At 40.9% G+C, this 18,427-nt stretch overlaps 1 protein-coding gene across 1 annotated transcript in view; it reads left to right on the top strand.

Moving 5' to 3' along the window:
• The first annotated feature begins 1,384 nt into the window (after positions 1 to 1,384).
• PIP4P2 (phosphatidylinositol-4,5-bisphosphate 4-phosphatase 2) overlaps positions 1,385 to 18,427 on the top strand; it is a 69,243-nt gene continuing 52,200 nt past the window's right edge. The window contains exon 1 of the mRNA XM_006055362.4: positions 1,385 to 1,594. Within this exon, the coding sequence (XP_006055424.1) occupies positions 1,489 to 1,594 (106 nt within the window). The 5' untranslated portion in view covers positions 1,385 to 1,488. The remainder of the gene's footprint in view (positions 1,595 to 18,427) is intronic.

The raw sequence follows: 18,427 nt of genomic DNA, 5'->3' as shown, positions 1-18,427 counted from the left end.
GCTGACGCCTAAATGGATTTTTCAGAATAAAGAACATCCTCAAAGGGCATGTAATGTAAGAGGTAGTTTCAAATGTCTAGTTTGCTTTCCCCCTTGCTCCTTTAAAGCCACAGCCCATTTAAAGACTACCGGCCTCATTTTTCGTTTGTTTTTGACTCTGCTGCCTCATGGGCATCTTGAAGACGAAGGCCATGCCCTACTCATCTTTGCAGACCCGTGACCACGTGATAATTATGTGATGAATGACTCAGAACTGTTGCAGAAAAATCATTGGTTTGAGATGATGACTATTTTCCCATTGCATTTTTTTTTAATCTGGGCATGGTCAAAACTTTGATTTAAAGCCATTCTAGTGAGCCACCAAAATAAGAAAAGAAAAAGAAAACAAGCAAGATGAGAATTGTGACCTAACTTGTTTTCTATGGTCTCTTTTACATGTGACAGATTATTTTAAACCATTAGCTAAAGAAAACAGTTTTGTCTTGCATTATTCATAAACTTATTATCATATGTGTGTCAGCGACAATACAGTACAAAAACAAAACTAACATGACAATCCATTTTGTAAAATGAAACTTGTAAAAGCCAACACACTATGCATCATCTCAATAAGGTACTGTTACTAGAGCGCCAAACATATTTAAAAATTAACAAGGAAAAGCAGGGAATGGCACTGATACTCCAAAAATCTACTTCCTCTTAGATATCAGAGGTTGAAAAATGATTTCCCGACAAAACTAGCAGCCCTCGAGAAGGAATTCATAACCCCAAGCTTTCTTAGGGTTAAATATGCTCTCTTCATATAACCGCAGCAAGTTTGACAGCCAAGAACTCCTCTTTCCGCCCTGGAGGAGTTAAACGTGGATTTGTGTTGGCTGTAGTTTTCCTGTCATCAAGCCACAGGCCTTTTTATCCCCATACAGGCTTCCTCTTTCCCCTTCTTTCTCTTTAGCCAAGGAAAAGTCAAGTACAAAGAGGAAAGAGTTGTACCCTTGCATCCCACTTAGCTCCTGTGAGGTTTTGGTGACCCTTCTATCCCACTTGGCTCCTCTGTGTTTTTGGTGACCCCTGCATCCCACTTGGCTCCTCTGAGGTTTTGGTAGCCCTTGCATCCTGCTTAGCTCCTTTGCTTTTGGTAGCCCGTCCATCCCACTTGGCTTCTCTGAGGTTTTGCTGACTCTTCCATCCCATTAGCTCCTCTGTGTTTTTGGTGATCCTTGCATCCCACTTGGCTCCTCTGAGGTTTTGGTAACCCTTGCATCCATTAGCTCCTCGGTGCTTTCGGTGACTTGGCCCCTTTCCCTCGCGGTCTTCCCCAGTGGGCCCTCCCCTCTCCGCACCCCGCCCTCCTCCGCCCCCCGTTCCCCGCCCCGCCCCGCCTCGCCGCCTCCTACCGTGTGACACAGCCCGGTCCTCCGAGCGGCCGCGGCGCCGACACCGCCTCCCGGGGCCGCGGACTCGGCCTGCGCGGCCGCCTCTGCCGCAGTCATGGCTGCTGACGGCGTGGACGAGCGCTCGCCGCTGCTGTCCGCGTCCCACTCGGGGAGTGTCACTCCCACGGCGCCCCCGTACCTCCAGGACAGCAGCCCCCGAGGTAAGGCCGGAGTGCACCTCTCCACTTCACAGGGGAGAAGCCTCGGACGTTCAATAGACCGCGATATCGGAGGCGGAGGCTGGGAAAGACGGAGGCTGGCGGTGCCCCCTGAAGGGGAGCCCGCCTGCCCGGGAGGCCCCCCAGGGGCTTTCTCGGGGTGTAGTTTGGGGTGTGTGTGAGTGTGTGTGTTTCGCCCCTTCCTCCCCACCGGTATGGGATGTGTGCGTGTGCACCCTGTCTGTACTTCGCCACTTCTGACCCACGTACGGGATGTGACATGAATTTCCCAGGCTGGGCTTTGCTGTTTCACAGCAGCTCCTGAACTGCATCTGGATGGTTTGGTGCAGATCTTCCGTAGTCATTCACAGTTCCTTTCGGGTGGCCGAGAAGCCGGGAGTACTGCTCAACCTTGGCGTCTGTCCTTGAAAGGGCTTAGTTTGAAAAAATATGCATCTCCTACCATACTCCGTTCAATCAGGGAGTTGCCTTATCAAAAGGAATGGACGTTACTAATATATCTGAAACCTCTGCCCTTATTACTCCTGCTTGTAAGGAGTATGTGTTAGTTTGAGTGGTAAATGCAAAGGAATAGAAGGCAAGATGGAATATTTTTGATGCATATCTAAGACTGAAATGGACTCTATAACATTGCATATTTCTCTTTATTTCTTTTCTCAAGGTGGAATCAAGAAAGGTTTGATGGCAGTGGGATCTGAAGAAAATGAGGGGGAATCTATTTAGCAAACTATTCAATTATTCCAGTAACTATCCTTGTTCTAAGCCTGTAGTAGAAATAAGGCGGAGTCAGGAGTTAAAGATAACTGGAAAGCAGAGTCAGGGGTTATAGGAAATGGAAGGCTAGACTGAAAAAACACTTAGACTAGTGAAAAGATTGGGCAAATATGGCTCTTGCAAATGTAGGTTGTGTATCTCTCTTTTTTGGATAAATGTGAGAGGTTTAAGGAAGCACACATTAATGATTTTGAAAATGTGAGTGGATCATGTTTCTTGTAACACAACTTTTTCTAAGTTCAAGTCTGAAATTGGAGCAGCTGTAGAGCAAGTTGAACTTGCCGAGTATTTAAAATTTCTGTTTAGCACTTTATAACTTCAAGAACAGCAATCTAGTTCTTAATCCACACTTAACAAGAAGCAGGACAAAGGAAAAAGATGTTTAGTTGTGAATAATTTAGTGTGATTGATGAGTTGAGAAATAAGGTGCTAATGGTACAGATACTCACACATTGAAAACCCGCAAGTCATGTTTGTTGGCCAGCATTAAAGATGTGTTAGAGGACCACTTGGGGGAATTTCCTTTAATGGGCAAATTTGATGTTAATATATTTACTGTTATCTAAATTTTATAGTCTCCATTAGATTTAAACACTTATTAATGACTGTTTCAACTTATCAAGTCACCTTTTTAAGACAAAATATTTGACAGTTTATTGAGAGACAGAGTTTAGATTTAAGAAACTGTTTTATAACAGATTTTCATGCCTTCTATCTGGTATTTTTTTTTTTTTATTTTTAGTCAAATAATAGCTAAATCATCCCACAAAAATGGTCATAGTCATGGATCTGCTTGTAGACTTCTTTATCATTTGCCATGCAGTTGTTTAATCTGATAAGACTTCTGAAATCACACATTAAGGTAAAAGTTCCAGCTAAGGCACTAAGAAAATGAAGTTTTATTCCAGAAAACTTTTAACAACCAAAGAAATTCAATGTGTTATAAAATTCAACTGAGTAAATTTTTGAAGTCTTATTGGCTTCATTTATTGATTCATGAATCAGGCAGCCTCCCATCTAGCATATAGAAAGGAACTCCAGGGAGCTATCAGTACAAAGTTTAAAGACTGATATAGGCAAAAGGCAGTGGGACAGGGAAATTATACTAGCAAAAAGTGGATGGATTGTGGCAAGGTCACTTTTCTTTAAAGGATGGCAGGTCTCTATCAGGCAGGTTGTCTCACTAGTGCTGATCAGGAGATTGCTGATTGATTAGGTTAACATTTCATTTCTGGGAGAAGCATGAAAGGTGAAAGGTGAAAGTGAAGTCGCTCAGCCGTGTCCGACTCTTTTTGACCCCATGGACTGTAACCTACCAGGCTCCTCTGACCATGGGGTTTTCCAGATAAGAGTGGGTTTCCATTTCCTTCTCCAGGGGATCTTCCTGACCCAGGGGTTGAACCCAGGTCTGCATAAGTGATTCCAATTCAGGCTTGTTGTCTTCTTCTTAACAATTGACTTAGCCAAACGATCTTTTCACCTATTGTAGAATTTTTTTCTTAACTGGTCATTGAGACAGGTTAGATAATTAGAAACACTAATATTATATGGCATAATACCCAGGAAGCAAGAAGCATAAATGATAAGTAAAAGGCTTTTTTTTTTTTTTTTTTGCATTTTTGGCAAAATATTTTTTCTAAATAAATAACAAATAAGAATATTGATAAATATTTTGAGAAATACATAGGATCTGATTCTAGAAGACCAGTGCTAGTCACTCATTCAGTAATTCATTGGTCAGGACCATGTGCCAGAGATTGCTCTAGGTAAACAAAACTAACCAAATTCATGCCGTCACGGAATCCACATTGTAATGTGGAGAAAGAATAAGTACAAACATGGTTGAATCACTTCAGATTGCAAGAAACAGTCTTTCACTAGACCAAATATTTTTAGTAGTTGACATCAATTAGAGTTGAGAGGCTTGGGATTCAAAAGACCAGAAATAAAACGTACTTTTTGATAAAGAACTTTGGCTTATGATAATTACCATCTATAATTATCCAGACTTTAAAAAAATTTTTGTTGAAGTGGTTAAAAGCCATAACTAGTGAATATTACAGCTACTAACCACTTCTACAAAAAAAAAAATTTTAAAGTCTGGGTAATTATAGGTGGGTTAATAGCCATAACTAGTCAATATTTGGGCTTCCCTGGTGGCTCAGATGATAACAGATCTGCTTGCAATGCGGGAGACCTGAGTTTGATTCCCAGGGGAAGGCATGGCAACGCACTCCAGTATTCTTGCCTGGAGAATCCCCATGGACAGAGGAGCCTGGTGGGCTACAGTCCATGGGGGTCACAAAGAGTTGGACACAGCTGAATGACTAAGCACAGTGAATATTTCCTCCAATTCAACCTTTCACCCTTTGTGTAACTTTCTAAGAACAGGGATGTGAGATCCCACCAGAAGATGAAATATTTCATTTCAAATAGAAACTTGATAGAAAAAAGAAACTTGATAGAATGTTTACTTATAGACAAGTTATGACTCAGATGGTAAAGAGTCTGCCTGCAGTGCAGGAGACGCAGGATCAATCCTTGGGTCAGGAAGATCCTCTGGAGAAGGGAGTGGCTACCCACTACAGTATTATTGCCAGGAGAATTCCCTGGACAGAGGAGCTGGCAGGCTACAGTCCACGGGGTCACAAAAAGTCAGACATGACTGAACGACTGACACTTTCCCTTTTTTATTGATAACATAGTGAGAGGCAGTTCGTATTTGGGTCTCATTTCATTTGTGTATCAGATCCCCCTGGGTTTCTAAGTAGAATGCTTCTAGTGGTCTTTGCTATCAGTACTGGATTCCTGTGTAGAGTAGGAAATCACCTCTCCATTTGGTATACTTTTCTGCTTTTCTTAAATCATAGAAATTAAAATCAAAGAGTTTTAGCTTCATTTGAAAGGAGATTAGAAACATACCACAAAACTTATTCAGTTTAGCTATATTTACTTGCTTTCTTTATACATCTGCTAATTTTATAGATAGGATGTGGCAAATGAATATGACATCTAAATTCATGAGACATCATCTGTGAAAAATGGTTTATATTTGGGTTGTCTAATTATTTATGCATTGAATATGGGAATGTGATTATCTACTTCACTATAATTCTGTAGGGAAAAGGGTACTTTGTTATGCAGAGATATTTCATTTGTTTAGTTTATTTCTGTTTGTTATTTATTCAGAAAATAAATACTGGAATACTAGCCAGGCTTTGTGGTAAGAAAGGAAAAACAGACATGGCTTTTCTTCCAGGTTAGTGAGGGATATTAAGACAAAAATTACGTAGTCATTCAGACAAATACAAAGTGCAGTGGGGAAGAGGACAGTGCTAAAAATATATCCCATGCCCTGAGGGTATAGAAGATATCATGAAAAGATTTAGCCTGATTAGGAAAGTCAGGAAAGGCTTTCATCAGACTTGATTTAGGTATGAAAGCTGAACAGTAGTTAATTTGGCAAACTGGGGATCAAAAGAACACTCTAAGCAAAAAAAAAAGGGGGTTTGTGCAAAAGCCTTTAGCAGGATAGAGGATGGTGAGTACCAGGGCCAGAGAGAAGGCCAGTGTGGTGAAAGCAGAAACAGCAATAGGAGATGAACTGCAGAATGGGAGTAGAGAGGGTGCTGTGGTTCGTGTTCTCCAAAGACTTTCCTCCTCTCCTAAGAACTATGCTTTTTGATATTCAAGTCCTAGAATAGTTCTTCTCTTTGAATCTGGACTGATATTGTGATTGCTTTTAGGCTACAGAATATTGTAATAGAGACCTGGATGACTGGAGACTAGGCCACAAGAAGTCTTCTAGCTTTTGCTTTGTTGTTGTCCAGAAGCTCAGTTGTATCCGACTATCTGCAACCCCGTGGACTGCAGCTCGCCAGGCCTCCCTGTCCTTCACTGTCTCCTGGAGTTTGCTCAGACTGATGTCCATTGAATCGGTGATGCCATCCAACCATCTCATCCTCTGTTGTCCCCTTCTCCTCCTGTCCTCAATCTTTCCCAGCATCAGGGTCTTTTCAAATGAGTCAGTACTTTGCATTAGGTAACCACAGTATTGGAGTTTCAGCTTCAACATCAGTCCTTCCAATGAATATTCAGGGTTGATTTCCTTTAGGATTGACTCGTTTGATCTCTTTGCTGTCCAAGGGACTCTCAAGAGCCTTCTCCAACACCACAGTTCAAAAGCATCAATTCTTTGCTGTTCAGCCTTCTTTAGGGTCCAATTTTCACATCCATACATGCCTACAAGAAAAAGCATAGTTTTGACTAGATGGACTTTGGTCGGCAAAGTGATGTCCTTGCTACACTGTCTAGGTTTCTCGAAGCTTTTCTTCCAAGGAGCAAGTGGGTTTTAATTTCATGGCTGCAGTCATTGTCCACAGTGATTTTGGAGCCCAAGAAAGTAAAGTCTGTCATTGTTTCCATTTTTTCCCCATCCATTAGCCGTGAACTTATGGGCCTGGATGCTATGATTTTAGTTTTCTGAATGTTGAGTTTTAAACCAGGTTTTCACTCTACTCTTTCACTTTCATCAAGAGGCTCTTTAGTTCCTCTTTGCTTTCTGACATGAGGTTATTGATATTTCTTCCAACAAGCTTGATTCTAGCTTGAGTTCCTCAAGTCCAGCATTTCGCGTGATATACTCTGCATATCAGTTAAATAAGCAGGGTGATATTATACAGCCTTGACATACTGCTTTCCCAATTTTGAATCAGTCTGTTGTTCCCATGTCCAGTTCTAACTATTACTTCCTTGAGTTGCATACAGGTTTCTCAAAAGGCAGGTAAGGTGGTCTGGTATTCCCACCTCTTTAAGCCAGTTTGTTGTGATCCACACAGTCAAAGGCTTTAGTGTAGTCAATGAAGCAGAAGTAGATGTTTTTCTGGAACTCTCTTGCTTTTTCTATGACCCATGGATGTTCGCAATTTGATCTCTGGTTCCTCTGCCTTTTCTAAATCCAGCTTGTACATCTGGAAGTTCTCGGTTCATATATAGTTGATGTCAGGCTTGAAGGATTTTTAGCATTACCTTGATGGCATGTGAATTGAGTGCAATTGCATGGTAGTTTGAACATTTTTTGGCATTGCCCTTCTTTGGGATTAGAATTAAATCTGACCCTTTCCAGTCCTGTGGCCACTGCTGAGTTTTCCAAGTTTGCTGGCACATTGGGTGCAGCACTTTAACAGCATTGTCTTTTAGGATTTGAAATAGCTCTACTAGCTTTGTTCATAGTAGTGCTTTTGAAGGCCCACTTGACTTCACACTCCAGGATGTCTGTGGCTCTAGGTGAGTGACCACACTATCATGGTTATCTGGGTCATTAAAACCTGTTTTGAATAGTTAGATTCTGAGTATTCTTGCCACCTCTTCTTAAACTCTTCTGCTTCTGTTAGATCCATGCTATTTCTGTCCTTTATTGTGCCCATCTTTGCATGAAATATTCCCTTGATATCTCTAGTTTTCTTGAAGAGATCTCTAGTCTTTCCCATTCTATTGTTTTCCTCTACTTCTTTGCATTGTTCGCTTAGGAAGACTCTCTCTCCTTGCTATTCTTTGGAACTCTGCATTCAGATGAGTATATCTTTTTTTTTCTCCTTTGCCTTTTGCTTCTCTACTTTTCTCAGCTATATATAAGGCCTTCTCAGAAAACCATTTTGCCTTTTTGCATTTCTTTTTCTTGGGGATGGTTTTTATCACCACCTTCTGTACAATGTTATGAACTTCTGTCCATAGTTCTTCTGACAGACACACTGTCTATCAGATCTGATCCCTTGAACCTATTTGTCACATCCACTGTATAATTATAAGGGATTTGACTTAGTTCATGATTTAATTGCCTAGTGGTTTTCCCTACTTTCTTCAATTTAGTCTGAATTTGGCAATAAGGAGTTCATGATCTGAGCTACAGTCAGCTCCTGGTTTTGTTTTTGCTGACTCTATAGACATTCTCATCTTCAGCTGCAAAGAATATAATCAGTCAGATTTTGATATTGACCATCTGGTGATGTCCACATGTAGAGTCTTCTCTTGTGTTGTTGGAAGAGGTGTTTGCTGTGACGAGTGTTTTCTTGGCAAAAGTCTGTTAGCCTATGCCCTGCTTTGTTCTGTACTCCAAGGCCAAACTTGCCTGTTACTCCAGATATCTCTTAACTTCCTGCTTTTTCATTCTAGTCCCCGGTGTTTCAAAGGGCATCTTTTTTCCTTTAGTTCTAAAATGTGTTGTAGGTCTTCATAGAACCGTTCAACTTCAGCTTCATCTTCATTAGTACTTCAGGCATAGACTTGGATTACTGTGATGCTGAGTTTTTTACCTTGGATATGAACTGAAATCATTCTGTCATTTTTGAGTTTGGACCCAAGTACTGCATTTAGTCTTTTGTTGACTATGAGGGATACTCCATTCCTTTTAAGGGATTCTTGCCCATGGTCATAGATATAACAATCATCTGAATTAAATACGCCCATTCTGGTTCATTTTAGTTCACTGATTTTAAAAAAGTCAGTTTTCACTCTTGCCATCTCCTGTTTGACCACTTCCAATTTACCTTCATTCATGGATCTAACATTCCAGTTCCTATGCAATATTGTTTGTTATAGCATCGGAGTTTACTTTCACTACCAGACACATCCACAACTCGGCATTGTTTCTGCTTTGGCTCAGACTCTTCATTCCTTCTGGAGGTATTACTTTGCTCTTCTCCTGTAGCATTTGTTGTTCCATCACTCAGTTGTGTCCGACTCTTTGCGACCCCACAGACTGCAGCATGCCAGTCTTCCCTGTCCTTCACCCTCTCCTGGAGCTTGCTCAGACTCATGTCCATTGAGTCAGTGATGCCATCCAACCATCTCATCCTCTGTCTTCCCCTTCTCTTCCTGCCCTCAATCTTTCCCAGCATCAGGGTCTTTTCCAGTGAGTCAGCTCTTCTCTTCAGGTGACCAAAGTATTGGAGCTTCAGCTTCAGCATCAATCCTTCCAGTATTAAGAGTTGATTTCCTTTAGAATTGACTCATTTGGTATCCTTGCAGTCCAAGGGACTCTCGAGAGTCCTCTCCAACACCACAGTTTAAAAGCAACAATTCTTCTGTGCTCAGCCTCCTTTATGGTCCAACTTCACATCCATGCATGACTACTGGAAAAATCATAGCTTCGACTATACAGACATTTGCCTTTAAAGTAATGTCTTTGCTTTGTAATACGCCATCTAGGTTTGTCATAGCTTTTCTTCCAAGGAGCAAATGTCTTTTAATTTCATGGCTGCAGTCACCAACCACAGTGATTTTGGAGCCCAAGAAAATAAAGTCTGTTTCTGTTTTTTCCCCATCTATTTGCCATGAAGTGATGGGACTGGATGCCATGATGATAACTTGGACTCAGGTAGTGGTAGAGGTGGAGAGATAAGAAGACATTAGGAATTACTGACATGGGGCTGATGATAGATTAAATGTAGAAATGAGAAGGAAGTGTCAGGCTATTTCCTAGAACTCTGGCTTGTACAGCCTGGTATGGTTGCTTACACTGAGACATAGAGAACACCAGAAGAGGACCAAGTTTTGAAGAACACAAATCATGAGCTTAATTTTAGACATGATGTATTTAAGGTACTTTCCTATATCCAAAAAGAGATCTCAGATAGGCAATTGGATCTAGGGGTGCAGGGCTAATAATGAGGACTGGGCTGAAAATATAAAATTGTGTCACATATTGGTGATAGCCAAATACATGGATCTTGATTTAGAGTTGCCCAGATCCACACCAGTGTGGCACAGATTGTGATGAGATAGAACATACATGTGTTAAGATGTTAATTATCCTCTATCTGTGGAGTAGCAGAAGCCTTTAGGCCAGTGGCCTCCAGCTTTGAGTATCTATACAAAGATTTTCATTTTCTCTGTGTACCAAAATGTTTAAAAGTTGGAAGCTTATCTGAGCCCACTTAGAGAGAGAACATGAGAAGAGGAGAGAGCCTCGGACAAAGCTTTGAGAAACTCCCACATTCAATGACCAGTTACATTAAGATGAACCTGTAAAAAGGCTGATAAGTTTCTTCCAGTGATGTAGGGTGAAAACCAGGAGACTGTACTCTTACAGAATCAAGGAGAAAAAAACACTTCAAAAAGGGAATGATCAAACATGTCAAAAGCTACAAGAAAGGACAAACAGATATAATCTAAAAAATGTCATTTGAATTTAGTGTCATGAAAGTTATCAGTGACCTTGTTGAGAATTGTTTAGATGTTTATATGCAAATCCTTTTTAAGAGAACTGAAGAACTGTTCATTTCCATCTAATGTAATATGCTAATGTACATTTATTTTAATCATAAAATTACCTCAAATCAACTTCAATAAAGAGGTTAATACTCCTTTATTGCGAAAACAAGCTTAGATTACCTATGAAACATTTTAGAAGGCATTGACATTTCCTTTTCACCTTGTTTCACTTTAAAAAGTGTGTAAATTCACAGTTGCTTGAGGAAATGCTTTCAGTGACTAGAAAATAAATTGACTCCTGGTTGGAGACAGAAGTTATTTAATATGACCCTTTGTACATCTTACTTAGAAATTGCACAATAAGGAAGGTATATTTTAGTGGTTCTCTTATGTCCTCTCCCTGAAGACATCAAAGTGAAAATGGTTCCTCACTTCAACGTCTCTACAGTGGGGCAAAGTTTATTTCACTTAGAGCTATGTCCTACACTAGGCTAGAGTTTCACTAGACGCTGTAGAGTGCCTTGATTCAGGCTGTTGTAACAGAATACCATAGACTGGATGGCTTAAACAGCAAACATTTATTTCTCACAGTTCTGGAGTCTGGGAAGTCCGGGGTGGAGGATCCAGCAGATTCGGTGTCTAGTGAGAGCTCTCTTGTGGGTTGCAGACCCCCCGACCTCTCCTTGTATCCTCACGTGGCGGAAAGAGGGCAAGAGAGCTCTCTTGGGTTCTTTTCAGAAGAACACCAGTCTCAGTCATGAGATCTCCATTCTCATGACCTAATTATCTCCCAAAGTTCCCACCTCCTAATAACCATCATATTGGAGGGGGGTAGGATCCAACATATGAATGGTGAGGGGATCACGACATTCAGTCCATTGCACTGAACTAGCATTCTTTAATCTCTTGGGATAGTCTTAAATTTCTGAACCTCCTTGCATCCTTGCAGAGTTTAAGGTTGGCTGTGGATTGGCAGGATCAGATAATGTCGACCCAGAGACCTACACTTAACCTCCTGTAAGATTAAATTAAATTCTCATTTTATTTGCCAAGGTTTCTGAAAACCCACCAGAAACCAGTTGTCACAATGAGGGGAAATAGGTGCAGCATATTTAAAATCAGCTACCTGAAGCTCCCAGTAAGGGTGTGTATCTGCTGTGATACTGAGAAGGTAGGAAAGCTTGATTTTGTGCTGTGCTGAAGCTCATCTTCCATTTAAGGAAATTTTTTTCCCAATAATTCTTTTTTTGTTTGTTTTTTACTGAAATATAGTTGATTTACAATGTTGTTTCAGGTGTATAGGCAAGTGATTAAGTTATATATATATATATATATATAGCACCCCACTCCAGTACTCTTGCCTGGAAAAATCCCATGGATGGAGGAGCCTGGTAGGCTGCAGTCCATGGGGTCGCAAAGAGTCGGACACGACTGCGCAACTTCACTTTCACTTTTCACTTTCATGCATTGGAGAAGGAAACGGCAACCCACTCCAGTGTTCTTGCCTGGAGAATCCCGGGAATGGGGGAGCCTGGTGGGCTGCCGTCTATGGGGTCGCACAGAGTCGGACATGACTGAAGCGACTTAGCAGCATATGTATATATATATAATTTTAAGATTCTTTTCCATTATAATTTGTTAACAAGATATTGAATATAGGTCCCTGTGCTCTGCTTGTACAAAACAGTTCTTGAATCCAAATCGGCTTCACTGAGACCATATCCTTATGAAGGGAAAATAGAGCCCAAACATTACTGAAGTATATCTTCTTCCAGTTTTCCAATATTCTGGCAAGCCTGTTTCCTATTATAATCCTTTTCTGTTATAATCCTATTCAGCAGGCTCCATGAATAAAGCTCCATGATTCTTTTATTCCATTTTATAATGCCCGCATAGCCTCCTGGCTCTACCAAACATCTTGAAAACGTTTATCAAAGCACATTTCATTCAACCATTTCAAATATTTGAGCACCTGTTACACTGATCCAGATGACAAGGAGCTTACATTTCAGTGACAAATGCCTTTGCTAAGCTTTACAGTTCCAGAAACTGAAGAGAATTAAGCATCATGAGGATAGTTAACTGGCCATGTGGGGAGTATTTCAGGCAATGTGTTCAGAAAAGGTATCTCAGAGATAGCCATTGCTCAGACACCTGAAAAAGAAGTTGAGATCAGTCGTTGGAATGTTAAGGGAGGAGTGTGTCAGGCAGCTGGAACAACAGGCACAAAACATGTTGTTTTAAAACAGAGGACAGTTGTTCAGAGTGTAGTGACTTGGGGGGAAGTATGGTAGAAAGTGTTACAGGTCTAGGCTAGGATACACCAGAAGAGCTTTGTTGATGAAAAAATGCACAAAGTGAAAGTTATGAGTTAAGCTTTATTTGGGGCTAAATGGGGAACATAGCCTGGGAGACTGCCCCTCAGATAGCCCTGAGGAACTGCTCAAGAGAAGTAAGGGAGCGGTCAGCATATATGTGATTTTAGTGAAAGGGGTATGCGTGCAGCGAAGCACTCATTTTGGCAGAATGTTGCTGCTAGTCATGAGGAGCAGCAGTCTCTCCATTAATGATTTTAGTCTTTTTCTAGATATGAGAAGATGCAAAGGGCTTTCCTTAGTGTCTCAGTGGTAAAGGATCTGCCTTGCAATACAGGAGGCACAGGTTCAGTCCCTGGGGCAGGAAGATCCCAGATCTCACATGCTGGGAAGATCCCACATGTCTTGGAGCAACTCAGCCCATGCACCACAACCACTGAGTGTCTGCCCCAGAGCCTAGGCCCCACAGCTGCTGAAGCCTGTGCCCCCAGAGTCCATGTTCCACAACAAGAGGAGCCTCCACAGCGAGAAGCCCCCACACAGCGACTAGAGGGTAGCACCCATTTGCCGCAACTAGAGCAATGAAAATGCAGCACAGTCAAAAAAGAAAAATAAATGAAATCAATAAAATCATCTGTTTAAAAAAAAGAAGATGCAAGAAATTGGGCTCGTAAAATCTTCTCCTGAGAATACCTACCCCTCTAAAGGCCTGTTCTGCCAGTTTTTCCCCCAAACACAGAATGCCTCATTCCTGATCGCCTCCCTGACCTCCTTTCAGGGCGTGCTGAAGGTCAGCAACTACAGAGGCTAGGACTTCATCCTTGTAGAGGCAGATGGCGGGTAACAGGTTTCATGGCAGCTTTGTTGGTCACCATCAGAGATGGGACTGTGTGCTCAGGGTAACGGGAGCCATGGAAATTTTGAAGCAAATGAAAGACATGAAATGTGAAATGTTTTGCCTTTAAGTAGATCATCCTGATTGATGTTTAGAGAATGAATTATTGGGTGGGGGTAGTGAGAAGAGGCTAATAAGACATGAAACTAATCAGAAGGCTGTTGGAGTGAAATAGGCAAGAGGTAATGGTGCTCTGAATCAAGGTAGAGGTGAGGGAAGCAGTAAAATATGGCTAGATTAAAGACATATTTTAAGCAAAGAGCAGCAGGACTTGGTGAAGGATTGAATCAGTGGAAAGAAAGGAATCACACATTTCCCAAACTGAGCTAAATAGCTAGGTAAAAAATGTACTTTTTTTCTAAAGTGGGAAAACTGGAAGAGTTTGGTGTGTGGAGGGGGATGAGAAGAAAGAAGGACAGTGGAAATAAATATTTTGTTCCAGACAAGTTGAGTGTGAAATACCTTCAGTCATCATTCAATTGAAAATGTCCAGTATGCAGTTGGATATGCAAGTCTGGAATCTAGGGAGAGATCAGGCCTGAGAAATACATTTTATTCAACAGTTACCTATTAGATGTATGGTAAGGCTTTGCTGTAGTGGGAGATGATACTTTCAGCTTCTCATCTATTCCCAAGGATTCTTCATACTCTTCAGAAATGTCAGACTTTTAGGATACAGCATTCTGTTAAAATCTTGCAAGATTTGCCAGATGGATACAGATGTTAGATAGATATATACAGATGTTAGAGAGGAGACTCATAGCAGGATGTATGTTCACAACTATATTTCAGAGCAGTAAGCAACTGTCTGGGAAGTGATCAGTGGAAACCCTAAGCCTTCCACTTTAGAGGAAAGCCGACAACCCTGAATACAGCTTTATGCTCAGCTGTTACAAGTTTCCTTTTTATAAGGATGAAGAGATATTGTACAACCTAAGAATGACAACCCTTTAATCAATTTTAAAAGGGAATGCATTCTGCCTGCTGCTCTGTTCTTTTGAGAGAATTTCTACTTTTCTTTTTTTGAGGTTGGGTGGAGAGTGCATCAGAGTTTGTGTTGCTTTGGCACGTCCCTAGATTTTTTCCCTTTCCTATTATAAAGTGAATTTCTTTTTCTCCGAAAGAATACAAATAAATATGTAAAAAAGAAATGAAAAATGTGTCTCCTCTTCCTGGTCTTCAGGTAAGTTCCTCAAGCATTGTGTAACTGAATTCCTGCGTAGCCTGAGATGATCTGCCACCGGCTGTGCTGCTGCTACTGCTGCTAAGTCGCTTCAGTCGTGTCCGACTCTGTGTGACCCCATAGATGGCAGCCCACCAGCCTCCCCCATCCCTGGGATTCTCCAGGCAAGAACACTGGAGTGGGTTGCCATTTCCTTCTCCAATGCTTGAAAGTGAAGTCGCTCAGTCGTGTCCGACTCTTTGTGACCCCATGGACTGTAGCCCACCAGGCTCCTGCATCCATGGGATTTTCCAGGCAAGGATACTGGAGTGGGTTGCCATTTCCTTCTCCAATGAAGGAAAGTGAAAAGTGAAAGTGAAGTCGCTCAGTCGTGTCCTACTCTTAGCGACCCCATGGACTGCAGCCCACCAGGCTCCTCCGTCCATGGGATTTGCCAGGCAAGAGTTCTGGAGTGGGGTGCCATTGCCTTCGCCACCGGGTGTAGTTTGGCCTAAAGGGACCTGACACTTTTGAAATCTGTCAGCCAGTTAATAGCTGTGACCTCAGAGTAGTTACTTTACAACTCTAGGCTCCGTTTCCCACTTGAGAAGGAGTAATATAGTGTGTTCCCTTTTGCTTTTTCATCTCATGACAAAATTGTTCTTGGTAAGGAATCTAGATATACCTAAGATAAAAATATCTATAACTTTAAAATATTGTCATTGTTCAGTTGCTCAATCGTGTCCAACTCTTTGCAACCCCATGGACTGCAGCACACCAGGCCTCCCTGTCCATCACCATCTCCTGGAGCTTGCTCAAACTCATGTCCGTTGAGTTGAGTCAGTGATGCCATCCAATCATCTCATCCTCTGTTGTCCCCTTCTCCTCCTGGCTTCAGTCTTTCCCAGCATCAGGGTCTTTTCTAATGAGTCGGTTCTTCACATCAGATGGCCAAAGCACTGGAGCTTCAGCTTCAGCATCAGTCCTTCCAGTGAATATTTAGGATTAATTTCCTTTAGGATTGACTGATTTGGTCTCCTTGCTGTTCAAGGGACTGGTTATTATCTTTGTTTTTACCTCACTCTTTCACTGCCAATGTCCCTTTTTAACTTAAATTACTATTTCTTCCAGTATACTTTTGAAAATTGCAAAGACAATATATTGAGCATTAAGGAGTGTTACATAGCTCTTTTAAGCATCAGAAGCCCAACTAGCATGTGATACTTTTTCTTCTGTAGAAAGTATTTGTATGTGCCATATGACCAGTTAGAGCACTTGATTCAAAGCATGTATTTCTAAAGGCAGTGGAAAAATCTCTTTTCCTCCCATGCTTTGTCAAGTTGAGATATTTAAGCTTTGCACATCCATAATACAAATTTAAAACCTGTATACAGAAAGCTCCTAATAGTTGCATCTGAACAGGTGAAGTTTTAAAATTTCAGAGATTAAAGTGCTACGATTCACCATCCAGAGGAAAAGCGATACTTAGAAATGATAGTGAACAGACTTAAAATAAGAGACTTTCACCAACACCTGAGTTGTTATTAATCCTAGAACATAGGAATTTCCCGGAGAAGGAAATGGCAACCCACTCCAGTACACTTGCCTGGAAAATTCCATGGATGGAGGAGCCAGGTAGGCTACAGTCCATGGGGTTGCAAAGAGTCAGACATGATTGAGCAACATCACTTTCTTTCTTTCTATAGTTCCTTTTGAAGAAGGAAATGGCAACCCACTCCAGTGTTCTTGCCTGGAGAATCCAATGGACAGAGGGGCCTTGTGGGCTGCAGTCTATGGGGTTGCAAAGAGTAGGACATGACTAAGCAACGAACACATACACACACATAGGAATTTCCCAAATAAACACTGATCTCTACTGAGCTGTATAGGTTCTACCAGTTAATACAAAATTATTTTTAAAATTTATAAGAAAACTATTTTCCAGATTTGCAGAATTCAGGGATCCTGTTCTGGTTCTCTACATAGATAGAATGCTTTGTGCAATGCCTTGCACAACAAAAGTAGTATTTTCATTTACTGACAGTCTCTAATGAGAACATAGGTTATTTTTAAATCTACTAGACATGCCTGAAAATAAGATGGGCTTCATGGAAGACATACATCTTTTATGACCTAGTCTAAGAAGTCACTTCTGCCACGCTTAATTGGTCAAAACAGTTATAAGTCACCTGCATGTAAGGTGAAGAAATATAGACTTCAAATCTAACTCAAGTGTAGATGAGTGTCAAAGAATTTTGCAGCCATATTTAAAACCACCACAATAATCTGTGACATATACACAAATGGAAACACTGTGCAGCTGGAAAAGAAATGAGGAAGTTCTACATACCTCTATGGAAAGATTGCCAGGATATAAAATAAAATGAAAAACGTCAGATGAAGAACGATGAAGGCCTTTTTTTTTTTTTTTAACAAAAATGGAGAAATGAGAATATGTGTGTGTGTATATTAATATTACCTGTACTAGGCTTAAGAAACACTGAAAGGACTTTAAAAAAATGATTTACCTGAAAATCTTTGAAGTGGGCCATGATAAATTAGCACAGAAATTGGAGTAACACTTCTAAGTATACATTTTCTGCATGAATATTGATTTTTGGGTCATGAAAATGTGTTACTTATAAAAATTTAATGTATTAGAAAGCACTTTGGCCACATCATGTTATTGATTCTCGTAGATTTTATCCTTGACTGGGACCCTGAGTACTTTAACATATGCTATTTTTTAGACCCTATCCCTACCTCTCTGTACAGGCCCCTGGAGCAGAACCTTGCATTTCTTTGTGTTTGATTTAGTCCATTGCTCCAACTGGTCAAGATTTTAATAGGAAGTATCCTGTTTTCATATGGGAAATTGTGCAGATGCACATGTGTATGTTTTTCCTAAGACCATACTCACTGCTTCATACCAGTATCATTTATTAGCCACTTCTAGTCTACTCTAGACAAAGATTTACTTTTTGCTTACTGTGGGTAGGTTAGTAGGAAAGGGATTTTGGAAAATGAAGCATTCAAATTCTATCCATTCATCAAAGTCCTTTCTTTTTGTGTAATCCTTTCTAATCTCTGTTACTGGACAACATTTGTTCCCAAACCAATATCTCTCAATGTTTCTACTATATATTTTAAAACTTATTTGTGTGCATGACCTTATCGAGGAAGACAAGGGGGGAGACAGGATTCTTGAATCTTTCATCTCTGAGTTCTACATAGTCCCTTGCACTTGATCTTATATTTCTAGGCATTGAACAACTTATCAGTTGTATGAATGAATGAATGAGAAAACAAAGAAGGATGCATGCTGGTGATTTTGAAGTCACTTAGGAAGTGAAGGTTTATAAGGAGCTGGAAGAACATGAGAACAAAAGGTGGATAGGAGCTCCACCATTGTACTTCCAGCTGGCTACAATGAGGAACTCCCCACACTTAATGGATTA

This window comes from Bubalus bubalis, chromosome 15 (assembly GCF_019923935.1).
Source record: "Bubalus bubalis isolate 160015118507 breed Murrah chromosome 15, NDDB_SH_1, whole genome shotgun sequence".
Lineage (NCBI taxonomy): Eukaryota > Metazoa > Chordata > Mammalia > Artiodactyla > Bovidae > Bubalus > Bubalus bubalis.
The sequence above is the reverse complement of the archived record's forward strand: the minus strand, read 5'-3'. Positions and strand labels throughout refer to the sequence as shown.